The sequence below is a fragment of the Nematolebias whitei genome, chromosome 14 (assembly GCF_014905685.2).
Source record: "Nematolebias whitei isolate Nwh7 chromosome 14, NemWhi1, whole genome shotgun sequence".
Classification (NCBI taxonomy): Eukaryota; Metazoa; Chordata; class Actinopteri; order Cyprinodontiformes; family Rivulidae; genus Nematolebias; species Nematolebias whitei.
This window is the reverse complement of record NC_056511.1, coordinates 17,336,440-17,362,151: the sequence shown is the minus strand read 5'-3', so window position 1 is coordinate 17,362,151 and position 25,712 is coordinate 17,336,440. Positions and strand designations below refer to the sequence as shown.

The following is a 25,712-nucleotide window of genomic DNA, read 5'->3' as shown; positions in this document are numbered from 1 at the left end:
TAAAAACCAGTTCTTTTGACGATGTGTTCACTTGCGTATCAGGCAGTGCCGTTAGTGTATTGGGAAAGCTTATTCTCCAAGTCACAGATTCTCTTCTCCTGAGACAAAACTGTGGCCTTTAGATTCTGAAGCTCCTCCAGTAACCTCTCAAGTAGCTGAGGCTGCACAGGCAGGAAAGCAAAGACAAGAAAAATAAAAGGAGGGAAGGGAAAGTTCATAGTGACAGGAAGGAGGATGAGGAAAGAGCGAGGGGGAAAAAATGTCAAGGGGCAGTGAACAACTAGAGAAAATGAACCAAAACAAAGACGGGAGCTTTGGAGGGAAAAGATGTGCACAGGTACAATAAGAAAAGAAACAAACAGAAAAGTGTTAAATAGAAAGGCAGTAGTTATTAAAGGTAACAGTAAATACTCACTTTAAACATTGCATTCATATTTAAACTAACCTTAACAATATAAATTCAATTTGAGACAGACGAGTCACTCTGAATAGATAACATGTAGCGTGTGCATGAGAGGATGTAAAACTTACCGGCAAGCTGTTGGTGTCAAGAGCGGACATGCTGCGTCGGGTGGTGGGTCTGGAGTCCAGCATGTTCTTCTTCACCACTTTGAGCTCTCGGCTCTTAGGCGGCACGTAGCCGTCCTTCATCGACATCAAGATGGGATCTTCATCGCGGCCATCCAACCACTCGTCAGGCTCCATGGCGGGCTCAGGTCCTGCTGTGTCTGGGTACAAATCGTCCTGGAAGAGGTCCGACTGCACAAGGGAGGGGGAAAAAATACAAACTTTTTTGGGGGGTGTTCTGGTTTTACAGTTCCCAAAAGTGTATGTGTTTTTGCTTTCTTTCTTCTAAGATGGACAGAAGAGAAGGCAACATAGGCAGTGAGCAAACCACAAAAACCTCAACCAAGTCAGGATTACTGAGGATTTATGAAGCACTTTGTAGGTTTGGTCAAGTTGTGGAACACATTCGTGACGTCTTACTTTAATAAGCACATCCAAACAAGATTAAAAGCAAAAGCAGCTGGACTTTATTTGTAATTAAAGACGTTTCGCTTCTCATCCGAGGAGCCAATTCAAAGAACAGAGTGGGGAGTTCGAGCTATAAAGCTGCGATGAACTAGATACATATGCAGATGACCCTATCAATCCTCACAATAGGGGTTCGTTATGATTGACAGTGGAGCAGAGCATAATTATGTAGTGAGTCACGTGAGGTACGTGTCACTTGTTGTATGACAAATATATGGATATATATTTATGCATACTTTTCACGAGTTCTTCATTTTTCTGACTGTAAATGTCGTGCATTGAATTTAACAGAAATGTAAACAAGAGACGTTATTTATCTTTGACCCATCAAATGAATGGAATCATTTATTTTCAGAATCAAAGTTTAACATCAAACATTTACATTAATTTGGCAAAATATGAAAATAATAACAGACAGTTTCACAGAAAATGAACTTCAAATCACTCGGCGGTGATTTGAGGACTTTGCTTAAGATATTTCTAAAATATCTGTACTGATTTATGAGAGAGAGGTGGGTTTTAGAGTGAAAGGAGATTATCTTACAGAGAACTGTGTGAGGGAAGTTTAATCTGTTTAACCAGAAATTGCACGCTTCGTCAGATCCTCAGCTTCTCACGGTACACTTGGTCAAAATAGAACCATCTACCTGTTGACGATGAATCAGCGCTGGATGTAGTTCCTTTCTGACTCGTTTCAGCGTCTCCGTCGAGAGCTACCAAACCTTCAGAAAGTCGTGCGTTGATTAGCTCAAAACAGAATTATAATCCCAAACGTTCCTGGTTCTTCATAACTCCAAACTCTTCATAACCGGCTGCACTCTCAATCTGCTCATTCTGTTGGACTATCGGACCTGTTGTCAGCTCTCATTCCAACATCTCTCAGAACTCTCATTCTCTTGGAATTCTGGAATCCATAATTCTCTATTCCTTCTCCTCTCTATTGGAATCTATGAACTGAGAAGTTGCCACATTTTATTTGGGTCGACTTCCTGTTCAATTTAGAGCTTTCTGATTCGTGGAAGGACCAGAAAGAGGAGTGGATTTGTGACGTAAGATGTTATCATAAGTCAAGGATTGTTTACAACATACAGAAAAGATTATTGCAGCAACAGCAGACTTCGTGGAGTCTCACACTTTGTAATCTTTTCAAATAGTAAAACATGACATTTTTCTCGGTAAACATTTTAGTTGACCGAAAACCAACCTTTAACATACTTACGACAGCTTGCTCATTTCAGACAGAAAATCAAGAAAGGCATATTCAGGTGATTTCTTCTCTGAATGAGGAACAAAAATCATTACTTACTGTTTATGTAAAAATAAAAATTAGTAGTTCTTTTCAACCTGTAAAGCATTGAGTGAACTAACACAATCTGATTATCAAAACATTTGTAAGACAGTAATGATTATAAAGAATTGTCTTTTCTGCTTGATTAATTCAAGAAAGAAAGTTCATCAGATGGTTCAGACTTATTCAGATCAATGAAAATAACAGTCTCTGTCCATCTGGTAGATTTGAGGTTATCTGGTTCACTACAATTATCAGCTGTTCTTACTTTTCTCGGCACTGTCATCGTGATGGGCTCACACTTCTTATCATGCAGCTTGAATAACCTGAAAAACAGCAAAGTCGGCAGATAATCAGCACAGCAGCGTTTGTTGAGCATCCTTTTATGCTGTAAGGATGCCTCATGTAGAAAGATTTCCTGTTAGCATAAATTTATGGTGTGGTTACAGTACTGAAGATCAGAAGAAGTAATAAACTAACAGCTTAGAGATGCACACTGTAAAATTTAGTTTTAGATAGTAGAACTTGTTTTAAAATTAAAAAGTGCTTTCAAAATAATTTTAGCTTTATTTCTAACTGAAGGATATGCCATTAAAATGTGATTTTATATATAAAACCCTGTGCTAAATAGCCAGTCACACACATGCAACATGCTTTTGTTCACCCTTTACTAGTTTACATTAAAAAAAAAAAAGTTTGGTGGAAAAACAATGCAATAAAGCTGCCAATTTGTTTAATTTGGCGCATCTTACCGAGCGATCTCACATTTGGTGACGTCCACGCCTCTCTTGGGCATAAAGCCCATTCCTCTCTGAGGCTCCTTACTGCTGAAGGTGCTGAGGTAGTGAACGTACGGCGGCTCCTCCGTGATCTCAAAGTAACGAATACTGCTGTCCCCCTAAAAAAGCAATGCAAACATAAAAAGCATATAAGAAATGTAACTCTCATATAAAACATCCTTAAGTTTAAAGCATGATTAGACTAGTGTCGCTGTACTTTTCCACACAAGTAGACCATATTTGCATCTGCATCATAATACGGTAACAACACTCCGTTACTTGTGTCCAACTCCAAAAGTGCTATGGGATCCTCAAAGTTTGTCTGCAGACAAGAAAAGCAACGAATGAATGTGCATCCACATCGATACATAAATGGTTCTGTTTATTTAGTTATTCATGAACATCGCTTGAAGTTTGCTTGTTACCGGGTCCCAGAGGCCAAGCTCTCTCTGGCTCATCCTGGTGAATCCCGTGGTGAAGATGTTTCCGTCTCTGGTGAACATGGCTCTCATTGGCCGGATGCCCTCATGTGGAGCCATACGTTCCTGTTGGCAGACAGAGGGAACTACTTTGAAGGACAGAAGGTTTGTTGCGCTTTGATTATTCTTCAGTTTTGATCACTTTTCAACGTTTTGATTTAAATTTAGAGCCATGATTCACCAGTTCACCGAGTCTAACGTTCTGCAAGATTTATGAGCAGTTCCTACTCACTCACCGCCACCACTTCCCTCTTGCGGGGATCGCAGACTCGCAGACGTCGATCCTTACAGGTGGTGCAAAACAAGCTGCCGTTGCGGTTCCAGCTGATGCTGTAGATGAGGTCTGGGTGGTCGTCCATTGATATGAGAGGTTCTCCTGTTCCCACGTTCCAGATGATGATCAGGTTATCGCTGCCTGGAGTGTGGCAGGGTCAGACAAAAAAAATATAAATATTCCTTGTCATCCTGATTATGAATTATTTGTTTTTACTTAAATTAAATCCAAAACAGAAGTAATGAATTTTATTTAGGTGTATGTGTTTATGAACTGTACCAGCTGTGAGGAGGATGTTGCGTGTGGTGGGATGCCAGCTGACGATGCCGACTCGTTTGGAGTGTCCCTCCAGAACAACGATGGGATCAGACAGGGGACGGGTCAGTGTATGGTCTGGGATCTGCCACACCTGCAGAGGACACACAAACACAGTGTTACTGATCTTATCATTGTATTCCAGATGGGTTTTTTTTCTTCCTAGGACTAAACATCTGGGACTGGAGAGATAAAAATGCATTCTTTAAGTCAAAGCAGCAAAATCACAAAAGTGTATGTAATTTTACCAACACGTCCTGCTCGAGTCTTTTTTGTGAGGATTGTGTTGCTTTGTGTGTCTCCCTCTTGAGGTCTGGTCCTGCTCTCCTGTATTTTATAGAAGCCTGCGTCTCTGTGTTCTCCTTTGTCTGGGCATTGTATCCTGTATGCGTTCTGTTTCTGCCTTCCTCCACATCTCCCCTGAAGTTCATGTAAGTTTGCTGCACGTCAGCTTTTGCTTTCCTCTATATTAAATATATATTCCACTCTAAGTCCCGTGTTCTCCGAGTCCTGCCTGCAAATGAGTTCTAATCACAGGAAATGTAACAGTTTTATAAAACTCCGCCACACTGCCACACTTTAATAATGTTGCTAATCAGCAGTCAGGCAGTGGTGATGGTTATTTGTGCAGATATTTATGTGTCAACTTATATAATCAACGCAGCACCTTAGCAGCTTTTGGGCCACAAAAATTACAACTTTTAAATAATTTGTCCGTCAGTTTGAACCTAAACTCATTAGAAAGGTTTTACTCTAGTTTTATCACTTTAATATTGTCTAACCAGATTTTTAGTAAAGAGGAGCACATCAACAATACTTAGGGCCAGGGGCGCAACTACATATTTTTGAGGTGGATGCGAACACATCATCGGCGCCCCCCCCCACCCGCTCCTTTTTACTTGCCGCCTCATACAGCTTAGTCATGCACTTAGAAAATACAGTAGTAATATTACAGATTTTTTTAATGTTACATATTATATCAGGTGATCATTTCAATCATAAACAAATAAGAAGTTTTATAAAGTACAAATATATAACAGTAGTGGTACTCAGTCAGTGCTCAACATTTTATGTAGCGGAAATATGACATCTTAACAGCCTGGAGTCCATGTCAGAGTTTTAACATTTATGACATTTAAACTGTTACATTCCGTGACTTTGCATTTGCCCATTTGTCAAGTATAACATCAAATGAAATAGACCGTGCCACACTGTTTTCAATAGAGATCACTGCTAACTGGGACAAGCGATCATTGCTCATATTTGAACGAAGGTACGTTTTGATGAGCTTCAGCTTGCTAAATGATCTCTCTGCAGATGCAACTGTCAGAGGCATGGTTAAAAATACTCTAAGGGCTACTGTCAAATTTGGAAATACCAAATCAAGGTCCTCTTGAATTAGGAAATTTAACTTTTCTAGAGCCTTGTAACCCTTCAGTAGACGGCTTGCTGGGTATATTTCTTGAATGATATCTCTTGAAACATCACAAGTGGTCAGGGCATATGTGGTCACTGATTCCTCCAGCTCAGCTTTTGTCATGTGCACAACGAGCGGTAGTTCAAGATTAAAAAAAAACAAAAAACGCGCCGAGTGCGTTCTCTTAGGGGCGTGTTCACAGCCACCTGTGTGGGAAGGGAGAGCGATAGGAGGGGAGGTGAAGGAGCAGAGGGGAGGTGAAGGAGCAGAGGGGAGGTGAAGGAGCAGAGGGGCGCCTAATCAGTGCTGTTCCCCTGTTATTGATCATTTAGAAAATGCCTACTAGAAAAACATTTTTTCTACAGAGGGTTTTGACGCCCCCTGCAGTGCAGCGCCCCTATGCGTTGCATACGCTGCATACCCGCTTTTTGCGCCACTGCTTAGGGCATCAAGGTTTTAATGGTTTCATAGTTTTAACACTTTTTATAATCAATCTTTTTTTGTTTGGTTTATATATGTAACATTTAAGAAAGGTGTGTTTAAATCTTGTGAGCTATCCAAGTGTTTGTTCTTGAATAATAGAGACAACATTACTTGTGAATAATTAAGTTACAGTTCAAATGAATTTGAAGTTTTGAAAAACGTGTTTTTAAAAAGACACCATCAATTATATTTTATATACTTCTGAGTGTAAACCTTCCTCTGGGAGAATAAACCACCACATATTTTGAAACTTTTTTTTTCCCCAAGTGTTGCATTTTTTAATACGAATTAAATTATTTGTTTATACGACTTAAAATAAAATGGAATCAGCAAAACAAAAACTACTTTACTTAGCTCAAGAAGAATAAAAGTCAGCAACAACAAAATAAAAACAAAACTGAACTGGAATGATATTTTAGTGACACCCCTCCCCCCAATTTTTTTTAAAAAAAGCCATCGATGACGGATCTGTGTACTACAGGCTAAAAAACACGGTCACACAATAGTTTCTACACAATGATCACTCGGAGGTAAAGCTTTTCTCATGACACAATGATGAGATTCTGTCAAATGAGGAGTGTGACATCACACTTTTGGCCTTTCTGCAAATCCACCAAGACAGCTGGAACTGTCTGTCTGTGTGCTGCTTGATATAAACAAACTCTCTCTCATACACATGCACACACACACATGCACAGCAAGCGAGGGAGAGAAGCACAGCCCTTGTGCAGCGTTCGATCGTTAGATCACATAAATTCTTGTGACGTTGATGAACAACTGGACAGATCCGTCGTCAGTGACAGCTGTGCTGGTGCACACATGTGCTATCATTAAATGACAAAAAACATGTGACAAGTGACACATGCTGTAGATATTGTAGGCACACACACACACACATAAGTTTGCACATCTATTGTATTCATTTAATTTCTTTAGCTTAACCCAGACCCTTAAACTGTTACTGTTTTTCTTTTGCCTGTTCTATTCTGACTGGGTCGCCACAGTGACGGACCTCACAGGAAAAAAATGGCAATTGTTTTACGCCCGATGCCCTTCCAGATGCAACCTGGGATCAGATTTAAAAGACCACTGCACTGACCACCGAGCCCCCTGCAACCCAGACCCTTACCCTAAACCGAACTATTACCAGTACTGGCCTAATCTTAATCTAAGCCTAAAGTTAATTCTCACCATAGCTCTTAACCCTTAACCCAAAAATGATTTTGCACCGTATTAGGACCTGGCTTTAATTTAATATAGAGACTGACAGTTTGGACAAAGTTGCTCATTATACATATAAGGGCCTGTAGTGGTAAGAAAAAAAACAAGTGTACACACACACACATAGTGAGAGAAACCACCGCCTTAATATATACATAATCTTTTAGATTAGTAAAATATCATGACAATAAAAGAAAATTTTGAACAAATTTCCCATAGCTTTGTCCTCTAGTTACTTTACCGTTACAGATGGCCGTAAAAATAATATAATTGTTAAAACATCTGACTGAATATCAATTCTGCACAATAAAAAAATTAATTAATTAATTAATTCAATTTACAGACTGTGGTTTATGCCTTTCATTAATTTGTGGTAATCAACTTAAACATGACTGCAGTTATGCTGACAACAAACTGCATCTAAAAACTCTAAATGTTTAGTTAATCAAGATGCATTATTAGTGTTTAGCATATATTTTAGATTCTTATTTACTGTTTCTTTATAGACTTTACTTTTTGCTATTTTTGGGTGTAACTGAGACCCTGTGTACATAATTTTGTTCCACCTCATGTACCACATGTGATGAAATGACAATAAACCTACTTGAACTGTGACACCAGATTACCTGTAGGCAAATGCGCATCTTGTTAGTCATAAAATAATATGCAACACTATTTAAAATTGCTTGGGCCATACTATATATAGAGTCCATAGTTTGGATATTGCTAATAGTTTTTTTAGTGTGATTCCAATAGTGCCAATAATTGACTTTAACACACTGATTTATAAACAATCAATGATTTTTTTTTTCTTTCAGGTCTCCAATATCTGCAAATTCATTAACTCTTCATACCAAGCAACCAATTGATAATCATAAGGAGAAAAAAACAAAACATTATTTATTATATGTCCTAACCAAATCACAAAAAGGATGAAAACATCCATCCATCCATCCATTTTCTTTACCCGTTTATTCCATTTTGGGTCACGGGGGTCGCTGGTGCCCATGTCCAGCAATCACTGTGCGAGGGGCGGGGTACACCCTGGACGGGTCGCAAGTCCATCACAGGGACACATAGAGACAAACGAGACAAACAACCATTCACTCTCTCACTCACACCTAGGGACAATTTAGAGTTACCAATCAGCCTAACATGCATGTTTTTTGGTCTGTGGGAGGAAACCGGAGTACCCGGAGAAAACCCACGCATGCACAGAGAGAACATGCAAACTCCACCCAGAAAGGCCCCTGGACCGGGGTTTGAACCAAGGACCTGCTCGCTGAGAGGCAGCAGCTCTACCAGTTGCGCCACCGTGCTGCAGGATGAAAACATTGAGTTTTTATTACTATTTTAATGTGCTGTAAATTGTGCCTCAGATGATCACACAATCCTTCTGAGCTGGTCTTTAGTCCAGCATTAGTCCAGCATTGGATGCATTAGCATCCAACATTAGTCTGTTTTTTTTTGTTTGTTTGTTTTTTTAACTGAGAACCTAACATATTAGTAAAGTATTAATAAAAAAAAAATTTCAAATGTTGTCTTAAAACCGATACATATACTTTTCACCATAAGCATTAATGAAACAAGACTTTTCTACAACATTATTGTAAATGAAACTGTAACTTTGTAAAATATCAACAAGATTTGTCCTATTCTGTCCACGATATATTGAAAACACAGCAGTTTGTTTCTTTCACAGACACTTAAAATCTTTAAAAAATTACACAAATAAAAGATGCTCAGTGGTTTTTGATAGCATTTAAATTTAGTATGTTTTCACCACTCTGCTTTGTTGTACAGATTTATTCATCAGATTGTGAATAAAGTTGTTGTTGTTTTGCAATCAAAGCCACACGGGGACCTCTGCTGGCCGCACACACAGAAAACACAAACATCTGCTCAACAAGAAGACAAATCTTTATGTTTAAACAAACATTAGAGTCTGTTCTGTTAAAAAAGTTATTCTTCTTTAGTCAGATCTGATTCATTTAATCATCACTGTTGTAGGGGAACACCACCTCAGAAAAGTTCACCTCATCTCAACCAAACACCATTCATGTGTTTTTGTGTTTGAAACTGTTTAAAGTAAGATGCATCTATTCCCTTGGGGAATAAAAGACTTTGTTTTACAAATATTCAACTCAGTTCACAAACTTCTTAGTTGACACTAATGTGAATGTATTAAAAAAAAAAAAACTGTCACTGTGTTAACTTCACTGCCAATATGAACTCATTTCCCATGAAACGGACAGATCGTTTTAATGAGAGCTTGTGGTCCAACTGACCTCGAAGCTTAGGAACGTCCGAACTCGCTACTTTGGTATCTTCCTTTATCAAAAAGGAATATTACTCCCAGAATCGTTCCCATGAAGATAACACATTTTAAAGAACCCTTTGTTAATGACATTTTCTTTTCAGGAGATGAACAGCGACACCTTTTGATGAACATTGATTCTGTTTTATTTCATACCTGAACGTTTATCCATGAAAATGTGTGTTTTAAGTAATCTCTTTTTAAGAATATATTTGGTCTTATTGTCTCTTTTGAAAGAGTAACTTTTAAAGGCAGACAGAGAAAATGGACTTTAGATTTTATAAAACATGACAAAGAGTTAGGACCATCCCTCTTCCAAGAGGTGGACCTTCACCTCTGAAACACACAGACAGTTAAGTTTCACTTCTGGCTTCTTCTTCTACTACACATCTACTTCTACATCATCTTTCACTACACACTTCTGGAGCTCGGAACTGGGAGAGAAAAACCCAGTTTCTGCATGGAAGAGACACATCCTTTCTGCACAGAGACGGAACAAAAGATACAGAAGAAACCTTGCAGAACCAGAAGTAGAACCTGGCATTAACCTGAGATTTGTTACCAGAACCATCACACCGCAGAGGAGTGGAAAATCCCAGCTGACTCCCATATGGACCCTCGTCCCTCTAAGATGACAGGTGAACTATGAGGAAAAATCAGCCTCTCAGTCACCAGAACATCTGGACTGGTACCATTTTTAAGCAGCTGTTGGACCATTTCTGACCATCTCATTCTGGTAGGACAAGAGACTTTTAATGTCTTTCTGGTGATCATACATCACAATAATCTTATCAGACAAACTACAGTTCACTTTAGACACAATTTTAACTACTTCACAAACAGAACCAGTCCAAAATCTGCCTTTTTAAGTTTCACCTATTTGAATAATCAATTAGACCTTTGATACAAAGCTATTTGTTATTCATTTGATTGTTATGCATAATTTTTATCACATATATCACAGATTATTATTTTTATAATAAAATACATAAAATCAACTGAATTTGTGATTATTTTGGCATATCTGTGTGTATTAACTGACTTGATGCCCTTTAAACACGAGAAAGAACTCATGTTTCAGTTTACATTAATTTGGGGTTAGAGACTGTTTTTCCTCTAAAAGAGAGGTGGTGCCCATACACAACGAGGTTATTTGCATAATAAATGCATATCTTATGAGCTTAACTCAGAACTGATAATTTACATTATATATCCAGACCTATATCCCTCTACACTGTCCAGATATTTAACATATTTAACATAGTTTAGTGTATTTCTTAGTTCATGCCTTAGATCTTACTACTGGTTTTCTTCACAATTTATACTTTTGTTGGATGCAACTGGGACACTGTGTACACAATTTCATTCCACCACATGTATCACATGTGATGTGCATGACAATAAAGAAACTTTGACCTTAAAATTGAAGTCTCCCACATCCTGCAGACAGATTTGTGGACGTAATCCTCACATCTGGGGTTTGTAGTCCACTTCATGCACAGTTAATGCAAACACAGTGAGGCATCGATGAAAAAATAAATGTGATTTTTGGTACATGCTAAACTGCCTAAATGAAACATCCTGAATGACGTGCATTCCTCCTATATTCTCTTTTTATTTTATTTCATGGTTATTAGCGCAATTTTGTCTGTAATGCTACAGGAAGAAGAAAAGAGAGAAGCAGCAAGAGCACTAAAGATTCTGATAAAATATGATGAAGCAGCTTCAAATGTTTTACTAACTAGGGCTTTAACATACTATTCGAGTAATATACACATCGATTCCTAGGACATCTATCGAGTTTTTTAATTTCACGTCGAGTATCCGCGGTGACGTCATTACGCCGCCGTTACGTCATTGCGTCACGTGTCACATGATCTGCACCGGGCGTGGGTTACAAAATGGATTTCTTCAAGCAGACAAATGGAGCGGAGCAGGCCCAGTCTTGACAAACAGGTAGACATAAATCAATAGTATGGAAATATTTCACTAAAGATGAATCTTCCGTTTCATTCATCATAAGGAAACAGAAAATGAATCAACTTCCTGACTGTTTGGAGCTTGTTGAGAACCGGTGTTACACCATATTCTGTGACCACTGTATATTGTGACCGTAGGAGGCGGTGTTGCATGCACTGTTGCAGGTCACAGAATATGGTGTAACACCGGGTCCAATGACCGAATCAGAACCAGCTTCCTCTGACCTTGTTTCACAAACAAAAAGCAAAAAATATTTATCTCTAAACCTATAAAAAAAAAAACTATAAACATATTAATCTCTATAACTAAACTTAATGCGCACCACAGCTGGCAGTGGTGCGGGGTGGGCGTCTGCTCCACTGTTTTTAGTTTAGTTTTTGACGTGCCACATGTTTCTTTCAATTTTGCAGCTTAATAATTATAACTAATAGTTTAGTTTTTCCTGTGACTTATTTGCAGTATAATAAATGGTAGGAGCATAATATATGCTCACCGTGTTTTGTTGGTCTTTTTTATGTAAATAATGACCTTTTTGCGGTTTTATTTATTTATTTTTGTATCTTTAGATCCTATGATGTCATCAAGTACTCGAGTTCTACTCGAGTTTCATTATCTTAATGTCGAGTTTAAAATTATGTAGTCGTTCAACCCCTATTACTAACATACCATGACTGCCAAGCTCAACTTCTACCACCATGATCTGAGTCAACGCACTGCTCCATGTGTGTTTCAGCTTATTTTGGAAGACAAAACTGTTACCATTGCAGTGCAGTCTTCTGAACAGCTGGCCAGGATGTTGTCGTCATGAGGGCACCAGTCGATGTCAAGAACTGGTCCTGAGTGGCCAATAACCAGTGGGTAGTTCTTATCCACACGACCTGTCTGTAACACAGAAACAGACGTAGACCTGACAAATGTTCATCATTGTTATACCATAAACAATAAAAAGCTCTATGTCTGTAATTCTGATTCTGTTTAACCCGAAAATGGATTTAGATGGACACAGTCAAGGTGTGAATAAAGAAAAAGATATGTCCAGATTATAAAAAAAACTCTTCTATAACCAGGTTTATAATTGTTGTTCTGTATTTCTGCCAGGTGGACACCACATCCCCTGGAAAACTGTTGCAGGACAAATAATAAAGGTATTATCAAAAATATCTTCTATTGCACTGGAACAAGAGAATAATGCAGAGGAAAATATAAAAAAATTGAGAAAATGTGAAATGTTTTCATACATACATTAAAAATATAAAAACAATAACATGCTATGTAAAAAATAGCACCTGCAATCAGATGAAAGTGAAAAGTGCCTTAGTTTTTCATGTTGTGGAATTTATGCAGTGAGTATGAAAAATAAGAACAAAGTTTTGCTTGAGGACTTGAAAAGTTTTTTTTTTTTTTCAAAGAATGGATATTGCAACAAAAAAAAAAGGAGAAAATATTTAAAATGTTTGAATGGTGGATACAGAACATCAATGGTTTTTTTTCTGTTTCTGGTGAAACGGTGTCAGCTTCATCTGGGGCGGCTGTGGCTGAGTGGTTAGAGCATTTGTCCTCCAGTGGGAGAGTTGGGGGTTCGATTCCACCAGCAGTCACATGCTGAAGTGTCCCTGGGCAAGACACTGAACCCCTCATTGCCTCTGATGTGTGTCCCATCGGTGTATGAATGTGATAAAGCACTGATTGATCTTTGTATAGCTGTAGTAGAGAGCTGTATGAACGGGTAAATGAGGGAACAGATTGTAGTGTAAACCACTTTTAGTATCTTGATAAGGTAGAAAGGTGCTAAATAAGTACAGACCATTTACCATTTCATCTATCTGTTTCTATCTAAAAAGAAAAAGAAAAACTATCCCAGAAGACCCTGCTGCTGAGAAAAAAATGTCAAAAAGATTTTAATTTACCAAAACTTGTAATTTAGCCAAAATGCTTTTGGAAAATTGTCCAGATGAGATTAAAATAGACATTTTTGGTTAAATGTATCATTTAATTATTTGCATATAATGAAAATACAATAAACATCAAGACTCAGCACAGTTCATGGGAAAAGCTCTTTGAACAGATGAAACCATTACTGAGCTGAATTATAATTAGGAAAGACAGGTGTTGAAGGAAAAAGGGAGAGGTCTTTAAGAAAAGCATGTGACTTATCAAACAAGGTGGTGGCAGTGTGATGGTATGGATTGTAGTCAGGAGTCACAAGTGTTCAAAATGATTTCTGAATAGAAGAAGAAGCAAAACAAAATGTGGAGCTTTAAGAACACAAACAGTTGGGAAATGTCCCCAAACTTCCTGATGCAGCGATTAAGAACCTTCAAAGAAACAAGTTATTCATAGATGGATGAGACAGTCCCTTCAGCTGCAGCCCAGCCGAGCACGTATAACACGATAATATGAAGAGCAACAAAAACAGCCAGACTTCCTGGGGAATGTCAACATTTCACAAAAAATATATATTTTATATCTGTGAAATGGAGGAACTTCTCCAACAACATCTGTAAGTCCAAAATAACATTTTATATTTAGGTATACGTGTCTTAAAAACAAATACTTGCTGAAGTATTTTAAATCTACTGTTGGGTTATACTGATGAAGATGATAAAACTTGTCTATGTGTCCAAATATACACGGATCTGACAACATATAATCATTATTCCTGACAAATTTCCATAAGACAGTTTATAATAAATTGAACTGTGCTGAAGATAGTTGACATTAAACACAGTAACAAAACTTAAAAGTGATAGCTCAGATCTTTTGAAGTGGGGTTATTTGGAAAGGTTGTGAACAATTAAATTATCCTGATGCATGTTCAATAATCCAGGTAGATAAATCTAAAAAGGAACCGAGGATTACATCAGACTGAAGAAGTACTTTGGATAAAAGACGAAACGTTTCAACAAGAAGAATCTGTCCAGAGGACCTGACTTAACCTTGTTAGAACAATTAGTTATATATATTAAAAGCACCAAAATGCCTTTTAAGTTGTCAAAAATGAAACTTGGAGTCAGACCTAACAAAAATGCTGCAAGTCGTTGTTTGTACGTCTTAATATGTGAATTTGGGTATCAGTTTTAGAGACATCACACCCTCCACAGAGGCACACACACATACTGAGCGAGGCGTATTTATAGTTCCAGTGACAAGCCGTTGAAAGGGGAGTTTTTCTTGATGCCTGTTGGGGAGTCAGAGGGGGGAGAGAGGACACACACTGCCCTGCTATGTATAAATAGCACGTTCGTTCACCATTACGTCTCAATGTCTTTAAAGACTAGTCATTACTTTACATCTTTTAACACATTTTACACGAGTTGACAAAGTTTTTGTGGGACCCCCCCCCCCCCCCCCACACACACACACACACCTACTTGCGCACACACACACTTTCCCCAAAAGATGACAAAACAAGTTAATTCATTCATATGTCCATTATGACAGTTTTAGTCATCATGAAGGCAAAAATAATAATAACAAAAACATGTGATAAACAATATTAGATATGAATATTTATTAGGAAAAACTTGAAGACGTATTTCATATCGCAGCCCTCGTAAAACTGAGCTGTGTTTGGCAGAGGTTGTTCACAGCCCGACTCAAATGAGACCGGCTGTGTGGAGGCATTTCACAGGGAGGGTCAGCTGAATTTCTGTAAATCTGTTTAAAGACAGCAGTGACAATGCTCACTTTGTGCAATAAAAGAGGAAAGTTAGGACAGCTGGCAGTAAAGCCTTCGGCTACAAGGATATAGCCACAATTTTTTTCTTTCGGCTGCTCCCTTCTCCAGAGGTCGCCACAGCGAACTAACTCGTGAAGACTTGTCAATTGTTTTTACATCAGATGTCCTTCCTGATGCAACCATAGACCACTGAGCTACCACAGCCCTCTGTGTGGAGCAGAGAGCTGCTATCCAGGGCGCTCAAGGGAGCAGATGGTGGGGGTTAAAAGCCTTGCTCAAAGGCCCAGAATGGGGCAAATGAGAGTGGAGGCAGGTGTGGGTGCTTCACCTTTCACACCCATATTTTGATGTTGTCGGTCGAGGGAGTCGCACTGGCTGATCACAGGCTCACCTTCTCTAACCTCTGCGTCACCACCCCTGCACAAGGATATAGCCACTATAAATCAACTAATTCCCCGTTATCTTGTTTCTCTTATTTTTTTCTAGATCCTTCAGGTTATGTCTTGTTTTCTGCTCTGCCACTTCCATAGTCCTTATTTGATGATCATCCCACCTGGGCTGCATCTGTAATTATCCATCAGTGCAGACATCTGTACACCATGGTTTTGAATTTTCATTCAAGCTTTATTTCTACAGGTTGTTCTCATTGATTACAATAGAAACCTGAATTTAACAAAGAATGATGACAAAACAGTAGACAATCATAAAAGAAAACATAAATTGAAAAAAATAAATGGAAGAAAATGATATTAAAACACTAAACAAAAACAGCTATGGTGCATTATAAAGTGAATCCTTATGTGTTGCAATTTTCTACCCAATTAAACATCTGGATTAGTTTTTATCATTTTTTTGTGTGCATTGTTTCTGTTTAATCTGCACTTTTTATGTTTTAATGATGTTCTGGTTCATCCTGCTGCTTGTACTCCTGCATTTGTGTCCACTTCATCAACGCTTCATCACCATTTCTCAAAACAAACAGCCGTTACTTTGTCACTTTTATTGTCAGGCATGAACTGCCTTTTTGCAGAACCCAGGCTTGATCTGTAATTACTTTATGCACTTTGGGGTAAAAACAGTTTATAAAGAAAACATTCTGTGAAATAGTAAAAACTGCGTGAATAGTTTAAAAAATGTATTAAAAAAAATACTTCTATTTATTCCACAACCAAAAAAATCAAAGCTTGCAAAATAAATGTTATGTGGCTGGCCGTCTTAATGGATGCTAAGATTGTACAAACCCGATTCCAAAAAAGTTGGGACACTAAACAAATTGTGAATAAAAACTGAATGCAATGATGTGGAGGTGCCAACATCTAATATTTTATTCAGAATAGAACACAAATCACAGATCAAAAGTTTAAACTGAGAGAATGTATCATTTTAAGGGAAAAATCTGTTGTTTCCAAATTTCATGGCATCAACAAATCCCCCCAAAATTGGGACAAGTCCATTTTTACCACTGTGTGGCATCCCCCCTTCTTCTTACAACACCAACAGACGTCTGGGGACAGAGGAGACCAGTTTCTCAAGTTTAGAAATAGGAATGCTCTCCCAGTCATGTCTAATACAGGCCTCTAACTGTTCAATCGTTTTGGGCCTTCTTTGTTGCACCTTCCTCTTTATGATGCGCCAAATGTTCTCTATAGGTGAAAGATCTGGACTGCAGGCTGGCCATTTCAGTACCTGGATCCTTCTCCTACGTAGCCATGATGTTGTGATTGCTGCAGAATGTGGTCTGGCATTATCGTGTTGAAAAATGCAGGGTCTTCCCTGAAAGAGATGACGTCTAGATGGGAGCATATGTTGTTCTAGAACCTGAACATAGTTCTCTGCATTAATGGTGCCTTTCCAGACATGCAAGCTGCCCATGTCACAAGCGCTCATGCAACCTCATACCATCAGTGATGCAGAATTCTGAACGGAGCGTTGATAACAACTTGGGCTATCCTTGTCCTCTCTGGTCCGGATGACATGGCCTCCCAGTGTTCCATAAAGAACTTCAAATCGTGACTCATCTGACCACAGAACAGTCTTCCATTTTGCCACACTCCATATTAAATGACCCCTGGCCCAGTGCAAACATCTGAGCTTGTGGAGCTTGCTTAGAAATGGCTTCCTCTTTGCACTGTAGAGTTTCAGCTGGCAACGGCGGATGGCACGGTGGATTGTGTTCACTGACAATGCTTTCTGGAAGTATTCCTGAGCCCATTCTGTTATTTCCTTGACAGTGGCATTCCTGTTTGAGGTGCAGTGATGTTTAAGGGCCCGGAGATCACAAGCATCCAGTAGAGTTTAACGGCCTTGACCCTTACGCACAGCGATTGTTCCAGATTCTCTGAATCTTTTGATGATGTTATGCAAGGTTGATGATGATAACTTAAAAGTCTTTGCTATTTTACGCTGGGTAACACCATTCTGGTATTGTTGCACTATCTTTCTGTGCAACAATGGTGGAATTGGTGATCTTCGTACCATCTTGGCTTCTGAGAGACTCTGACACTCTGAGAAGCTCTTTTTATACCCAATCATGTTGTCAATTGACCTAATTAGTGTTAATTGGTCTTCCAGCTGTTTGTTATATGCTCAATTTCCTTTTTCCAGCCACTTATTGCTACTTGTCCCAACTTTTTTGGGATTTGTTGACACTATGAAATTTTGAATCAACATATTTTTCCTTTAAAATGTTACATTTACTCATATTAAACTTTTGATCTGTCATCTATTTCATATTACGAATAAAATATTGACATTTGCCATCTCCACATCATTGCATTCAGTTTTTATTCACAATTTTTTTAGTGTCCCAACTTTTTTGGAATCCGGTTTGTAAATGAAGATGTCATGTAATATGAATTTTTGTTAAAGTATTTTTAGTTGGACACGTTAATTGAAAAGGTTAGCTTGTGTTTCAGTTTTGAAACAAATAATAAGGAAATAAGCACTAAAAATATGCATGAACTGCCTTCATCCACATTAAAACTTCCTTAACTTAATGAACTTTGATGTTTTGAACCACTTTGGACATGGCTACCTCAGTGGAGTCGATGGGGGAGAGGGTGGACTCCAGAAATCATCTCGCCACCATCAAACTGGTTGGCCCACTATGAGTGTGCTGTTTGTGGGACTGAATTTGTTGTGGCTCCTCGGACTGATGAAGTCCTTTGGATGAAAGACAAAACGTTTCAACACAAAGAAACTGACCAGAGGACCTGACAACTTTGTTGGATGTTTTTAAGATGGATTTTTTAGCAGAACCTTAGATTTCTTAACTTAATAATTTTATGTCCGTTTTGAAACAGCTCTGTATGATCTTCTGGTGAATGTGTGCATCAATTTTACCTTCTACGCCCAACCTACATGTCACATATTTAGTGTCACAGGAATCACTCGGCCTCCTTCAGCTGCCTGTGAAATCCTTTGTGGTGTACTGTTGGACCTCACTTTAGACTGTAAAGGTCTTACCAGCTAAAACACATCTTAAATAAAGACTTGAGCATCTGCAACCTCCTCTGGACAAGGATCAATTAGCATTACTGGAAAAACAGAACTATTTTTCAGGAAAGCAGGATAAAGTGCTAAAGGAAAAGTTCAATTCTGCAGGGTTCAGATTGGAGAAAAGAATTCATGAAATCAAATCTTGATTCAATTCAATTCAAAAATACTTTATTAATCCCCAAGGGAAATTAAATGTTGTTGTAACTCATTATCCTTGTTTCATTAAGAGATGTTATAGATGCTGATGGCTGTAGGCAGGAAGGATCTCTTGTAAAGGTCCATCCCATCCGATCCATCCACCCAGACTCGGCTGGCCTCTCGGTTCCCTCCGGCTGCAGGACGGCCCGAATGCCGAGCTGAACTCCTCCCAGAGCGATGGCCACTCCTCCCAGCAGTCTGCCGAGCTCCTTGCCGCTACGGAAAGCCAGCTGCAGGTGCCAGGGGACGATCCTGTCCTTCTGCTGTCATGAGCCGTGTTTCCTGCTGGTTCCAGAATCTCAGTGGTCAGGCACTCGAGCACAGCCAGCAGGTAGATGAGAATCCATCCACAGCACCTCCTTTTTAACTCATTTAGATTTTGAGCTGTGGCTGAGATATTATTTGAGCTTTTGAGGTGTTAATCAGTTGCTCCCAGTTGTAAAAAACATCTTGTTGTTATGGTTACGCATCATGACAAATGTCCAAAAGTAAAACAGTTTCAGTAAAAATCCTTCCATCTGCACAGCATCTGATACCAGAGGAAACAATCATCCAAAAAATGTGATTTACATCCAGAAAAAGAGAAACTGATGTTTTTAAAAGCAATACCTGTAATCTCAGAATGAAATTAACAGAGCTACTCCAACATGCAGCCACACTGAGCGGCGCAGCGGCGAGTTCCAACAGTGGAAAAACTCTGATGTCTTCTGGATCATCTCTGTTTACTCACCCATCATTTATTTGTAGTCATCAGCATCCTTTGTGACAATAGTAAGAATTTTGTGCCAGTATTCTGAGCAGGTGTAACGTATTTCTGTGCAGATTTGATCAACACATTGTGTGACAGAGTGATCTGGACCTGTGTTCCAGTCATTTCCCCTTACTGACCTTAGAGAGGGGCAGGACCAAAAAGGCCCCCCCTCCGCTGGATTCAACGATGACGGCCAGAAACTTGGGATTGACGGCGCAGAAGGAGCTGTCCCACGTCACCTTGGAAACTCGGATGTCATCGTAGCACTGGTCCGCTTTGACCGCCTGGCCAAAGACGTGACGAAACTTACTCTGCCGCACGATGCTGCGACTCATAGCTGCGGATGGTGGAGGCAAAGAAAGGCGAACGTTTACCGATAAGAAGTTTGTTAAGGAAAGAGGTTTGTGCTTTTATCTTTATAAAACTAAGCTAGTAGAAATCATTTTTAAATTATGTGGAGATCTCAGGATGTTCTGTGACACACAGTGACCCCATCTTTAGGAATCACTGCACTAGGGGGTCCAATATTAATTATTCAAAACATTTGATGCTTTATGAATCTATTTTTAACTGAAGCAGCTTTAAATAACCAGCCGTGTTAGTTGCTTTAATTATGAACCCTTCTTTGTGGTTTTAAGTTGCTTGTTGACTGACAGCTTGCTGTCCTGCGACCGTTACAGGCCGGCAGCCAGCAGGACTGTAATCCTCAAAAACACTGGGGATATTGTATAACAGGGGCCACCATCAGAGTAGATATTAATAGTTGATTGTACCACCAAACATGTAAGAGCAAAACATCAAAAGCAAACGCCCATAGAGTCTATAACCTTTAACTTTTTAATAAGTTCTCAACGACCGAGCTCCATCTTATATTCGAGATCTTGTTGTTCCATATTTTCCTAACAGAGCACTTCGATTAACTGCAGGCTTACTCATGGTTCCTATAGTTTCCAAAAGCAGAATGGGAGGAAGATCTTTCAGTTATCAGGCTCCTCTCTTGTGGAACCAACTTCCAGTTTCTGTCCATGAGGCTGACACGTTGTCCAGTTTTAAGGCTGGGCTTAAGACTTTCCATTTTGATAAATCCTATAGTTAGGGTTGGCTTGTTATGCTGTCTAAAGTTTAGACTACTGGAGGACAAATTGACCTCATTTCTTTAAATGAATTGTTACATCCATCCATCCATCCATTTTCTTTACCCATTTATTCCATTTTGGGTCACGGGGGTCGCTGGTGCCCATGTCCAGCAATCACTGTGCGAGGGGCGGGGTACACCCTGGATGGGTCGCAAGTCCATCACAGGGCTACATAGAGACAAACGAGACAAACAACCATTCACTCTCTCACTCACACCTAGGGACAATTTAGAGTTACCAATCAGCCTAACATGCATGTTTTTGGTCTGTGGGAGGAAACCGGAGTACCCGGAGAAAACCCACGCATGCACGGAGAGAACATGCAAACTCCACCCAGAAAGGCCCCTGGACCGGGGTTTGAACCAAGGACCTGCTCGCTGAGAGGCAGCAGCTCTACCAGTTGCGCCACCGTGCATCCTGAATTGTTACAATTGAATAGTTTTCATTTGATGCTATTTCTATCTTAACATGTGATTCTTGACCTGCCATTGTGTATCTGTTCCTCTCAAACCCAGCCGGTCAAAGCAGATGGCCGCTTGTCTTGACTGGTTCTGCTAAAGTTTTATTCCTCATGTGGGAGTTTTTCCTTTCCACTGTCGCCTTCATGCTTGCTCAAGATGAGAGTTCTGTGATGGAGTTAAACTCAAAGCAGTCTGCTCCTCAGATAAATAATGTTAAATTATTATTTTTATATATAAATGTTTCTGTTCATAAATCTAAAATGGTTTAGATGTGGTTCCTAACTAATAATTTGTCCTCTTTTATTTTAGTAATATTTCTAAACTCTAAAGAGCTGTGCAGTTCGAATAAACCCAGAAGAGATCAAACTGATTATGCAACATGTGACCTAAGGGCAACCTCGAAGACCAGGAGCACGACAGAGTGACGAGAGGACAGAAGCCCCCCATGCGTTCCTAGAAGCTCCAGATTTACATTCCTGTAAGCACCTCCATTGGCCGACTGTGGGACATTCAGGGCCCAACAGAGCAACCAAGACATTTGCATGCATTTGTGAGATGATGGTGTTTGTACAAGTTTTCAAGTACAAAAAAGTAGGAGCAGGTCTCCTGACCTTTTGCTCTCCAGCTTTTATCTTCTTAATCCAAACTGCAGGGTTCTAAATTAAACTTAGAATGTTTTAGCAAAATCTGTTCTCAACAATCTACTGAATTTTAGAACATCCTAAAATTAAGAAATGCTCCTTATGTTCTTTCACAGAAGATACAGTACACATGGTGTTGATTTGTTTAATGCAGCAACCAAGAATTTTAATACTTCTTTGTGAAAAATGAATGTTTTTGCCAAACAGAAAATATCTGAAAAGTTCTTCTTGACTTAGAAGAACTAAATGGCTGATGTCTGTACTCAGTCTAGCTACTAAATGTTAAAATGACCAACATTTGTTGTGTTTTTAGAATTTCTGCTCTTGATGTTTCTAACGTTACAGATAGAGACCTCAAAATGTATTTTTACCAGTAGAAATGTTATTTGTGTTTATTGCCCGTTGCTGAAAAGCAAAGTCAGGTGATCTTGTTTTAACCTGTGTCTGTCCCGATATGTTAGCAAAATATCTCAGAAACTGCTGTACAGATTTATATGAAACTTTCAGATAGTAATAGATGGATACTTCTCCAATGGGTTTTTGTTTGGAATCAACTAAATTCAAGATGGCCTCCACAGTCAAGAAAATGCTAAAATGGCTCTATCAGTTTTGCAGATGATGAGCTAAAATTTGGCGCAGTGATTGCTAAAAACAAAAAACATTTCTACAGACACTTATCTCCACAATTTGTGCAAGATTTTTCTTTAAATTTGGGCATTAATTACTGGAATTAAGTGTGTGTCTGTTAGCACATCTCCTAAACCACTTATGGCTTTCAATGAAAATCTTAGAAAGTAATCACTGGATTTACAGCTACAGCTGATTACCCTTTGGCATCAGCCCAACTCACAATGGCCACCAGAGCCAACTGAATGAACCAACACAGAAACGGTTATACCTCAGACAGTTTTACAGATGTTGAGCTAAAATGTAAAGTGGTAGTATCTGAGAGTCGTTTACGACACATAATGTTAGTGCTAAGTGCATTTGATTGTGCAATCTCCCACAACATTGCTTTCAAGGTTTACTAAAATAGCTTTAACTTTAAGTCAACCGTAACATGAATTTAAGTTTAAAACCATAACATGAAATCAACGGGCCATATAAATTCATACCAGTAATGCTTTGTCTTTAATCAATTTCCGTTCTGTCTATAAAAAAAATGAATGTTATTACTGTACTACTGATGTCTGAAAAAGTATGACAGGAGTGATTGTATGATTGTATGCTACAACGGCCTGCCATAATCCTCTCGTCACAGCGCGAAGGAATGACACGGCCACTTTCCATATATGGACATGACAAACTGCTCGGGCCCGCCCCGGCCGGTTGCTCCGCCCACCTGCCTCCACTGTCCAGATGGCTCCTGAGAGAAGGCGCAGCGGACTCTGCGACACTTTCCCGTTAATGAACTGAGAGGAAACTTAAAACCACCGCAGTGAAAAGCGAATACAAATATTCATAAGTGTCAGTGGCGCAGGGCGTGCGAGGTTAGCAATGTGCCGCTGCTCCGGCTCCAGCCACGTAAAGTTGGAGTGCCCTCAGATTTTTAACTTCCTTTATTTTGAAGGGGTTTCAAGCGTGGGGACGCTGTCTCCCCTTTCCAGCTGGCGCCACTGCAGACACTGACAGGCATATTTGGACACAGATCAGCTCACCTCAGGTTTTGGGGAGACCCCTCTCTTCTCTTTAGCGGCTGCTTGCTGAAGTTTAGCCTCCTCCTCCTTCTCCTGATATTTTGCTGAATTGTATTCCCTGCGATCCGCTGCCCTGGACTCTACTCTTTTTATGAGGAGGACGCGCTGGGTAAGTGCGCGACGCTCCGCGGCAGGGGAAGGAAGAGGGGGGAGAGTAGGGGGACAGAGCTGGACAGGAGGCCGGGGGAGGTGGGGGGTGTCTATTTTGGAACGCGCGCTGCTGTCAGCGGGAGCGCGCGTTCACGTGTGACAACTAATGATGGTCTCTCTGACAAGTCTCACAAAAAAGATGAATTCTATTATCCTTTTTTTTTTTTTTTACTGTGGTTCATTCAGAATGATATAAACCTGGGATATGTTTTCATCCAGTATAAGACAGTTATCTAAAACGGTGGTTCCTTAACTTTTGAATAAACCTCATGTGGAAGAACCATACACAGCCTCCTCCTCATGCTGCTCACCAGCATGGTCGCAAACGTTGGATGGCACAAGCCAACCAAAGTGGTTGTGTTTGTCACTTTGGAACAAACGGCACACTCTGATCCCACAGTGGGGTTGAGGTCAGGGCTCCAGAAGCCATTCCATCCTCCTCACTGCCAAATTCTGGAGGTTTCTTCGCCTATTATGGATTGCAGAATTCTATTTCTGTAAAATAGGACCTTGTGCTTTATGTTTTAACAAACCAAAGCTGCTAGTGTCCTGAATGAAACCAAAATGGAAAGAATGATGGCCATAATTCTAATACTGTACAGCATAAATGTTTAATACTAATTACAAAAGGTGCTTCTGAAAAGAGCAGAGCTTTACATGAGGTAAGAACTAGGGATTTCACAACTTGTAGTCTCTTGTCAGTGTCCAAGAGCGCTGAATCATGTTTTTTTCTTGGTCCAAATACTGGAATTAATGCTCAAGCTACAAATTAATCAGCATTTGCATCATTCCTTTATTAATTTTGATTGCAAACAAGTCAAACCCATATTGGCAAAAAGGACTCAGTGCAAATGTTTTTGCATATCTGAACTATTGGAAGGCTGATCTTTTCCAAACTGTAAATATTTAAAGTAATCTCCAGTTGATTTATTTATTTTTTTGTATTTGAGAGAGCAGTTCCTCTATTGTTAATTCACAGGAACAGACTTCGACCGGATGACCTTGAACGCCCTGGAGTTTATTTAAACCGATCACCTTCAAGTATTGCTTCAAGAAACTGCAGAGAAAACTTTGGCAACATATTCTGTGTGGACAGTTTTGATTTTAAATTTTCTCTCAGAGCTTTACTTTAGTCCCCATAATCTAAGACGGGGCCTGCAACCTGCGTCCACATGCAGCTCTTTGGTTCCTCTGCAGCGGCTCGTTCATGCTTTGACCAAAACTAAATTTCATTTGTTGTTCTACCAACAACAAAAATGAATAATTTTAGTATTTTCCTTAATTTTTTTTTTATTTTGCAACTATTTAAATACTAGTACAAGTAAAACATATTCACTTTAACTTTAAGTCCATTGAAAAAGCAAAGCATAATTTTCAATTTCCACCATTAAAAAAATTACATGGTTCATTTTCTTAATTCATTAAAACCTTTTTTTTTTTTTTTCATTTTTTACAAGAATCTGGTATTTTCTTTTGTCTTAATGTAAAATTATCAGTTAATGTAAAAATTTTTTTAGATATTTTTTAGTTTAATAATGTCACCCCTACTAGTAAAGCCCCCTCCAACAAACTTGAAGTGGTCCATGGGCCACCAGTTGATAATCACAGCTGCAGCAGGTCGTTGCAGCTCTGGACACTAGTGAGCAAAGAAGCAGAAATGGCTCTTTTGATCGTGAAGGTTGCTGCTGATCTAAAAGTGTGTAAAGTATTAAATTAAAATGATTGATTCACTGAAACAAAGTACCATAATTTCGGGACTACTGAGCGCACCCAAATATAAGTCACGCCCACTAAATAAAAAAATTATTAAAAAAAGTGTACATATATAAGCTGCGGATGTCCACGTTGTGACATGAGATATTTACACATTTTTATTTGAATTAAATATGTACCGGTAACATTCAAATACGTAC

General features: G+C 39.2%; 1 protein-coding gene across 1 annotated transcript; it reads right to left on the bottom strand.

The window, feature by feature from the left end:
• Nucleotides 1-19: 19 nt before the first annotated feature.
• On the bottom strand, nt 20-23,793 carry coro6 (coronin 6). The gene is made up of 11 exons (XM_037687937.1): nt 23,611-23,793; nt 19,852-20,051; nt 12,348-12,470; nt 4,135-4,264; nt 3,818-3,996; nt 3,528-3,647; nt 3,320-3,424; nt 3,076-3,221; nt 2,592-2,649; nt 532-759; nt 20-161 (listed from the first exon to the last, which is right to left on the bottom strand). The coding sequence occupies exons 2-11, from the start codon at nt 20,047-20,049 to the stop codon at nt 39-41; spliced, it is 1,410 nt and encodes a 469-aa protein (XP_037543865.1). The 5' UTR covers nt 20,050-20,051; nt 23,611-23,793; the 3' UTR covers nt 20-38.
• Between the last annotated feature and the right edge of the window lie 1,919 nt (nt 23,794-25,712).